Source organism: Pterocles gutturalis, unplaced genomic scaffold (genome assembly GCF_000699245.1).
Source record: "Pterocles gutturalis isolate BGI_N339 unplaced genomic scaffold, ASM69924v1 scaffold14691, whole genome shotgun sequence".
NCBI classification, from domain to species: Eukaryota; Metazoa; Chordata; class Aves; order Pterocliformes; family Pteroclidae; genus Pterocles; species Pterocles gutturalis.
In genome coordinates, this window is record NW_010103254.1 from 1 (window position 1) to 9040 (window position 9040).

The window sequence follows — 9040 nt, forward strand, 5'->3', positions numbered from 1 at the left end:
TGTTGACGCCGTGTGTCTGGCGTGAAGGTGAGGAAGGATCCGGAGGCAGGGGAGAAGATGAGCAGTGAGGAGCTGTGGCTTTTCAAGCAGTTGAATCACCACCTGGAGCAGGAGGGGCGGTTTCAGCCCCGCGAGAAGGGGCTCAGCCTCATCGAGTGCGCCCCCGAGGTGAGGGGGGGCCGGGGAGCTGGGCGGAGGGGGGCAGCCGGCTCAGGGCAGGAAATAATGGGTTACAAAGCCTCCGAGGTGGAAGGGATACTTGGGCTAACTTTGAAAAGTTAAATTCTTAATTTGTAGTTATTAACATACACTACATTATCAACGAGCTGTAGGGCGAGTAAAATACCTTGGCATTTATTATTTATTCTTTAAACTATGAGTGTGTAGAGAACCAAGAGAAGTGTTTTTCTTATTTTCATCTCGAGAGCTTTGTGCCACCGTGTTGCTACAGAAAAGCTGGGATGTCAAGTAGGCAGTTAAAAAATGTGGAAATGCCCAGCTTTTCGTTAGCAAAGAACAAAGAAACATTCAACGCTTAACAGCGAAAAATAGTCTAGGCATAAAAATTTCTACCTTAATGACCAGAGCTCCTTACTGAGTTATGTCAGTCTTACATTTCTTGGAATGTTTGAGAGTTTTTTGTATAGGGCCTTAATGTTTGACAAAAAATCAAATGAAATCAGGTTGCTTGTTTGTTCTGAAAACAACTTCTAGTCGCTTAAAGATTGATGTCCAGGCAGAGGGGAGAATAAGCTGGATTTGGTCATCTGTTTCTGTAAGGTCAGGAGTCAATGTGGATGGATGCACTTGGTGTAACTATTGTCTGAAAATAACAAGTGTGTACTTGGAAGTGTGGTTGTGCTGGGTATTGCACTGGTGAGACTCGGGACCTGGCTATGACCCACGTACTTTGGGTGTGTTTTGAGTATCAAGTATCTAATTATTTTTTTTAAAGAGAAATAAAGTATTTAAGGAAAAGAAGAATTCCATGTCTTTCATGTAAATAAAAGATGATGTGGGGAGTGAGTGGTCACAGTCATCACTGCTGCCACTGATAAATTCTGACTTTGCTTCTCTTGCCGTAGAATGAAAATACTCTGTGTCCGAGACAAAGGAATGCCAAGGTGGAAGATCTTTGGAGTCTGACCAACTTTTTTGGTTTTGCAACTGAAACGTTTGTTTTGGCTGTTAACATTCTGGACAGATTCTTGGCTCTGATGAAGGTATTTTGTGGGGAGAGGACCTGCTATAGTGTCAGCTGGGAATGTGCAAGCTTCCTGTGAACTTTCCTGTCTGACAAAAAGGGGAAGGTTGTGATCTGGGAGATAACTGGCTATTTACTCACTCTATACTAGCAACATTTCTGACCTCCTCCTTGGTAAACTTGAGTATGAGTCTTGCATGAAAGATTAGATTATATTGATGTGATTTATTAGCTTTTTATACTATGGTCTCTTCTTACCTCTAAAGGCAAGTAGCAGTATGTTTTATTTGCTATAATAAGTCTGTAGCTTTCACCAGGTACATGTAGAAGACTAAGAAAGGAGGAATTAAGAACAAACAAAATAACTTGTGCTACATGCTATTTCTGGGTGTTGTGCTAAAGCTTAGCTTAGCACTGAAAGTACTACAAATGATAATTTCCTGGTTGTTTTTCTTTTTGCACTTCTGCTGCTTTATGGCAGACAAGTTCAACCTAAACCAGTTCCCCATTACTAAGTTGGCAGAAAAACTATTGTCTGAAGTTGCATCAGTTCTCTGCTCTGACTGCTTGAGGTTGCACAAAATGTTATGCTGGTACATGGGAGAGAACAGCAGAGGCAGGAACAAGTTGAGGAGGGAGGGATAGGACAGCCTAGAACAGGCTCAGGCCGGATTTGTGTAGGCTTTAAATGAGGGCAGGTTAGCACTGCTGCTTTCAGAAGTGGGGGTAGTACAGTTCTTACTGCAATTTATTTGTAGTGTAGTGGTGTGGAACAGTTTCAACAGAGGGTGTTCAGCTGTTGAACTTCCTGATTTAGCTGTAGCAGATTGCTATTGCTTTATTGTCTCTGCTGGCTGTTTCACTGCAGCTTAAGTGACGAAACTAGGTATGACTAGGCGAGGTGTATGAGTTGACTGATGCTGGGTCTAGTTAAGATAAGCAAATCCCTTTCTGTTGAACTGTGAATATTCAAAACTCCTCACCTAGGCTAGGTTGCTGTTTGATAAGCTCAGTGTTTGTGGGGGGGAAGTATTCACAGTGCTTCCTCTTGTTTCTAGGTGAAACCGAAGCATTTATCTTGCATCGGAGTTTGTTGTTTCCAGCTGGCTGCCCGAGTAGTTGAAGAAGAATGCAATATTCCATCTGCTCATGAGATCATCCGGATCAGCCAATGTAAATGCACTGTGTCCGACCTGAAACGGATGGAGAAGATAATTTCAGAAAAGTTGCACTTTGAATTTAAAGCTACTACTGCCTTAACCTTCTTGCACTTGTACCATACTATTGTACTCTGTCATACCTCAGAAAGGTGAGTTGAGTTGTGTGGTGGTCTGTACGTTCGCTAAGACCTTTAGCTCTTCAGTTGCCTTTCAAATGATTATGGCATTGGCTGGAGAAGAGGCAGCTCCTTAGTTCTTGCTGATACAAATGCTTCTTCTCTTGGGTGCCTACAGGAAAGAAGTATTGAATCTGGACAAATTGGAAGCACAGCTAAAGGCTTGCAACTGTCGTCTAGTTTTTTCTAAAGCCAAAGTAAGTAGAAGCAGCTTTCCTTGACTTCTGATTGGGTTTTGATTCATGTTATACTGAGGGGTGTGTTTTGTCCTTCTAGCCATCTGTCTTGGCCTTGTGCCTTCTCACTCTAGAAGTTCAGACTTTGAAATCGGTTGAGCTGTTTGAGATCCTTCTGTGTGTTCAAAAGCACTCTAAGGTAAATATTTTCCGTGGATTGCTTTTGGGGTTGTTGGGACTGGTGCAGTTAGTGATGCACAGTGCTACATTTCAGGGACCCCTGCTGTCAGTGTACAATCTTGACAAGTACCATTTGTCACAGGCTGACATAACCAATGAAATGGATCTTTAAGCATCTGTCTGAAACTCTTCTAACAAATGTGGTTTCATTGGTAGAATGCCAAATACAAAACTGGCTGCTTAGAGAATGAGGTGAGGTGGTCATTTTGTGCTGGCACATCTTGGCAACTGCCTGGCAAGCAAAAGGATTATAGTTTAAAAACTAGCTTGTATCTATAAAATTAGGAGAAATGCCTGCACAATACTTGCTTTAACAAGTGGCTGATTGAATTTGGTACAGTTCTAGAGAAACTTGCAATCTGTTTGTGGGACTGAAATGGCTGCTGGCTGGTTATTCTTTTTGCTGTTTGAAAATTGAATAATCTTGGTCTAATTTTTCCATTGGAAGTGACAATGAAGATACTAACAGCAACTGACAGGCAAACTGTCCATGCAAAAGTGGACATTTGTAGGAGATGTATAGGAGTTCACCTTCAAAAGCAGCAAAACTTTGACAAAGGTGTCATGGTTATGACTTGCATCTATCTCAGCTGATATTTTTTAAAGTAATTTCCAAGAAGGTGAAATGGAGGGAAGGGTTATCTTTAAAATCTGTGTGTAATAGACTAAATAGATTATTTTTTTCTTTTTTAGATAAGTGATAGTGACCTACTTTACTGGAGGGAGCTGGTCTCAAAATGCCTAGCAGATTATTCTTCTCCTGAATGTTGCAAGCCTGATCATAAAAAATTAGTTTGGATTGTTTCAAGACGTACAGCCCAGAATCTACAGAACAGTTACTACAGTGTTCCTGAGTTGCCAACAATACCAGAGGGTGGATGTTTCAATGAAAGCGAGAGGTTAGTAAAACTTACACCAGGTGGTTAATTTGTCAAGAGTTCTCATTTTCTGGAAGTGTTAACAGCAACTCTGTATAGCTAGGCTTGTTTAGTACTACTTGGAAAAAAAATTGCTATCTTTGAAAATACGAGTGGAGTTAAGTAAATATTAAACAGAAGAAAAAATGGGGAACTGTCATTTTGGGGTTCAAAAAGTACAAGCTGTTTGTGGGGTAGGGAGAGGGATTGCCTTTTTTAAGTGTAAGGAGGCTTATAGAGCATTTAATTCTTGTAATATATATTTGATATCTGGAACACTGGCTGCTTGGTTGGTAGGAGGTGCTTGGCATTAGGAGAAAGGAAATTGGACCTTGTTAGGATTGAAGCCTTAGTGCTGAGAAGTGTTTAGATCTGCAGTGTTGCACTAGGAACAGAACAGCTTGCCAGAAAGCACAGGATCGGGGAGTACTTTGCCGCTTTCAAGAGGTTGTGCTTTGTTTAAATTACCTTTCCTACTGTTCCTTCTAGTGAAGACTCCTGTGAAGATATGAGCAGCGGAGAAGAAAGCCTTAGCAGTTCTCCGAGTGATCTGGAAGGCACCTTCTTCTTTGAACTCAAACCTAAAACAAAGTGGCAAACTCTTAACTGTCGGTCTTAGTATGAAGTCTTGATTGTATTAGGGTGAGATTTCTAACGCACTGTAGAGTCTTCTGGCAATAATAAATGAGGAGGTGGTATTCTGTAAACTGTCGGTATTAAGGCAAGAGTTGCTGTGGTATATCAATGCTTTGAATGCCTGCCTTGTTGTTTCTGTTGTTATAATTTTAGAGAAGAAAAAAAAAATCTTTCAGGTCCCCAGTTCAGCAAAAAAAGTTGATGTATAGTTCTGTTTTCAACAAGGATAAATGTAGTCCCATACCTGGTGGTCTTAGCTGAACACAGCAGCAGTGTGCCCGGACAGCACGGAAGGCTGACAGCGTCCTGGGCTGTTCTAACAGGAGCATAGCCAATAGATTGAGGGAAGTAGGGACTTTTTTCCTCCCTTTACTTGACATCCATTGTCATTTGGAACAGCATCCAGTTTCAGGCCCGTGATGTTGATCAGCAAGCCCAGCAATAAGCTGCCAAGATGATCAAGTGTTTTGGGGTATAGGACCTGTGAGGAGAGGCTACATGGAAAAGAGCTTATTCAGCCCGGCAGAGAGGCCTTTGGAGGGGGACATGGGATTGAACAGCAGCCTTTTGGTATCTAAGGAGGTTGCTGAAGAGATGATTTCAGGATCTTGACTGAGAAGCATGGAGCACAAACGAGAGGATTTTATTAAATTGAATATGAGGTTCTCAGTTAATGGAAGAAGCTCGCTGCATGGAGACAGTCAAGCATGGGAGTGCACCGAGAGGGGCTCTGCAGTCTTTGTTCTGGGAGCTTCTTGGGATTCAACATAATAAAACCCTGAGCTGGGTTTGAATTCAGTGTTGACCCTGCTTGGAGTTGGAGGTTGGAGAAGGGTTCTCTTGAGGGTACCTCCACCCTTTAGTGTTTGGGATTAGATCAGATTGGCTGGGTAGGTTCTGGGGAATGATATGTAGACCTAGTGAATCATTTCAGCCTGGTTCTGGCACATGGGCCCAAAACTGAAACTGCTTTAACACTTTGCGTGCTGTGCTCTGTTTCAGCTGGAACTCGAGTTGTGTACTCCAAGCAGATGGTTTTTTTTAAAGCTTGGTTTTCATAAGCTTCAGGAATCCCTGTTTCACAGCAGGAGTATGCATGGCAAGAATGGAGGTTTGTAGTCAGCACTAGTTTCACTGAAGGATAGTATAAAGTGTGTGGCAGGGTGTGATTTTCTGTAATATGGATGAGCTTGTGCTAAAATTCACATTGTATACTTCAGTGTGTCTAAAATCTTAACATGTCAATCCATACTATTAGACTTATTAACATGGTAAATCTTGGTAAGTCTACATTGCTTTTGATATTTAACCCTTGTAGTTGTTTTTCAGTATATTCATGTTATTGATTGAGTCATAATCAGACTTGTGTGCATGCTTATGTAAAGCAGTTAGTGCAGGAAAAGTTGATATAATGCAGTAATATCAGGTAAAGTGATGTTGATGAAGTAGTTAATGTAATTTTTTTTCCTGAACTCCTTTTACTGAAGCACAATCCAAAATACGATTGTGCTTCTCCGTACTGAGAATACGGTTAGGTAGTAAGTGGACGAATTAACTCAGAATAATGGTGTGAAGTGCGGTGGTGCCAAAGTAGAAATGAAGGAGCCGACAAGCTAAAGGCTGTTGTTTTGTAGATGCAAGCATTGTTTTAGGATGGTAAGAGCAGTGCTGTAAGTTCATAACTGTTATGTGGTTTCAGTTTTTATAAAAATACAAAAAGTTTACAAAAATGTATATAAAAATGTAAATTTAAAAAATGTATAGAAAAAATTTAAAACAAAAAATGAGCAGAAAATACTGTATTTTTTTACATTGTATGTAACTTTTTATAGGTATGTTGCATGTAGATAGTAATTTATTGTGTACTCTATAATATAAATACTGTACATCTGAAGACTTCTTACTGCGAGTCTCTGGACCTGGAAGCTCACTTCTGAAATAAGAGTACTTGGGTTACAGGTAATGAACCTACTGAGTCTTGTTTCAGTTGAGGAAAAAAAAAAGAATAAACTGAGTGCTGTATTTGTTAAGTGATGTGAGTTACGGTTGGTTACTTGAAGCTTTTTTGGCTTGCTTGTTTGTTTTTTTTTTTTCTTGTGTGGCAGCGTTGTTGCAGGTTTCCCAGAAGTTCTGGTAAGCGGTTTGCGAAGTAAAAGGACAGATTTCTGTATGAATCTTTTTCTCTGCTTTGCTGCTATCAGTTTGAGAAGCTGGTGTGAGGTATCCCCTGTTTATCTGCTGGCTGCAGCAGGGCACTGCTGTCGTGCTGGGCTGGGTTTTGGGAATGGCGTGTGTGCACATCTGGCAAACAGCAGCTCCCACTAGTGGTACCGTTGGGGCTCATCACAGGCAAAGTGTTCTGGGGCTTACTGGGTGTGGGGTTGCTGCTCTTCCCAGTCCTCTGAGGGGAAACCTGGTCCGTACCTTGGCGATCAGAAACACCTACAATAACTAATAAAAGGCAAACTTGAGCTTGTTTCCTTTTCCTCTCATTCTGTGTATGTTGCCAGAGTATTTCCAACTGGTGTCTACCTTGCAGAAGTTAAGGAATAAGGGGCCGTAAATGGTTCTTGCTGGAAGGATGTTCCCAGCCCAAGAAGGACTGAAAGAAGGAGCTGGGACCTGTGCTCATTTGCCTCCTGAGATGACTTTAGGGATCACAGAATCACAGAATGTTAGAGATTGGAAGGGACCTCGAAAGATCATCTAGTCCAATCCCCCTGCCGGAGCAGGACACCTAGATCAGATCATGATAGACCTGTTGCATCTAGAAGCTTGATACAGATCTTACCTCTTCTTGGTCTCGCCTTTGTCGTGTGAGGGATGGTACGAGATAAAGCACAAAGGTGCTCCGTCTGCCAGGCCAGCCTGTCTTCCAGCTCTGGCCGCTGCTGCTGGGAAGGGACATACTGCGTCTTGGGTGCTCACATGGGGCAGTGTGTGTAGTTTGGGGCTGGGAATGAATAGGGCACTGTGAGGCTCCCCGGGAGTGCTGTCACTGGTAAGGAGCATGTGTGGGAAGAGTAGGGCCACTGCTACTGTGAAAATAATTGAGTGTAGTAATTTTCACATTCTTGATGGCCTTTCTAGTTACTTATTTTTTAAATACAGGAATACGTTACAAGGCTTCTCACTTCCCACATACAACAGATGAGGGGCGGACACCTGATATTCCTTACAGAGTTCTGTATGAAATTCCCCTCTGTTTAATTACTCAGATGTGCTACTGAAAGTCAATTATATAATGGTACTGTTGATCTTAGAAACGTGTACTGTAATGTTTTAAGAGCAATGGCTTCCTTGCTGCCTGTTGTGACCGCTTTGAACATGAAAGCTACTGCAGCAAGTGTTCAGCTTCGACTTCAAAGGTGCTCAGTCAGGTCACTTCGGTACAGCAACCACCCCGCTGGGGAGTCAGCAGATAATGCGTGCGCTGTGTAGGTGGGCAGCTAGGAAGCTGTGGGCAATGTCCCTGGGTTTACTAGCAGCTTGTGATATTAGTCTGTTTAATAAAGCTTGAGGTGTACCATTCAGCCCCTTTCAAGTTCTGTCCCATCATGAAAAATTTGCTTGCATGAATGTTGTCAGGTTTACTTCTGTGGTTTGATAATTTAGGCTCAGCTTTGATTTTGCCAGGTCAGATAGCTGTGTATTCCTCAAAGGAGGTTTGCCTGGCTTTGTTGAAAGCGTGGGGATTTGGGTGGTTGGCTTGCTTTTAATGGCAGAGGTGCACGTGGTTTTTAAATGCTGTTTTGGGCTTGCTTGTATCATGAGGTGAAACTTTGAACACTTGCAGCCTCAAGAGTTTAAAGATGTGCTGGCTTTCATAACTGCCTTGTCAGTAGGGCTGGTTTGGGTGGGGGCTGAGGGGGCTGAAAGGGAATGTTTCAGTGGGAAGCCATCCTCCAGGGTAGCTCCTAGCTGTACGGTTTCTGTACGAGCTGTTACTCCCTGTGGCTCTGTGGGGCGGTGTGTTGCCTAACCTATTTAAGGCACAGAGCTGGGGTTTCACATGAGTGTAGGTGGCCCTGGTTTCTGAGAGGCTCTCGAGATGTTATCGTACTGCTCACCTGCTCTCCTGTGTCTGAACGGGGCTGCGAGGGATCGGTAGTTAGAACTGCTGCTATTCTAGTGAATTGTCAACCCATAATTAAATAAAGATAATGGGCTTTTAAACAGCAAACTTGAGTTCTCTGGCACTTGATTACATAAGTGACAGGGAGCAATAAAACCTTTCAGTGTAAATCAGTCGGTGTGTTCAGGCCCTGGTCTTTAACAGCTCCCCATTTTTCTGGTGCAATAGGTAATGTTCCTGTTGGTCAGCGCTTAGAGCAGGCTGTGCGTGTGGCTGTAGCGTGAAAGGCTGAACCATGCAGTAAAGGAAATAGTTCATGCAGAAGACAGCGCTGCCTCACAATCTCACGTTATTTCTTTGCTTGCTTGTGAGGGGGCTGAACTAAGAGGTGGATGCCTGATCCTTGTGATAGCAGTTGGCTATCAGGGCTCAGCGGAATGTGAATCAGTGGGTGCT

The 9040-nt window shown here is 42.7% G+C and overlaps 1 protein-coding gene across 1 annotated transcript; it reads left to right on the forward strand.

Annotated features, from left to right (window-relative positions):
• The first annotated feature begins 32 nt into the window (after positions 1-32).
• CCNG2 (cyclin G2) lies at positions 33-4706 on the forward strand. The gene is made up of 7 exons (XM_010086654.1): positions 33-168; positions 1086-1223; positions 2263-2513; positions 2659-2737; positions 2817-2915; positions 3650-3855; positions 4363-4706. Exons 1-7 carry the CDS (start codon positions 58-60, stop codon positions 4490-4492), a joined length of 1014 nt encoding a protein of 337 aa, XP_010084956.1. The 5' UTR covers positions 33-57; the 3' UTR covers positions 4493-4706.
• The last annotated feature ends 4334 nt before the right edge of the window (positions 4707-9040 follow it).

Bases quoted from the DNA above. Each gene is read 5' to 3' on its own strand.
- CCNG2 (XM_010086654.1), top strand. From the start codon at position 58: ATGAGCAGTGAGGAGCTGTGGCTTTTCAAGCAGTTGAATCACCACCTG. The intron at 1,224-2,262 runs GTATTTTGTGGG...TCTTGTTTCTAG, and splicing joins GATTCTTGGCTCTGATGAAG to GTGAAACCGAAGCATTTATC. The intron at 2,738-2,816 runs GTAAGTAGAAGC...TTGTCCTTCTAG, and splicing joins TAGTTTTTTCTAAAGCCAAA to CCATCTGTCTTGGCCTTGTG.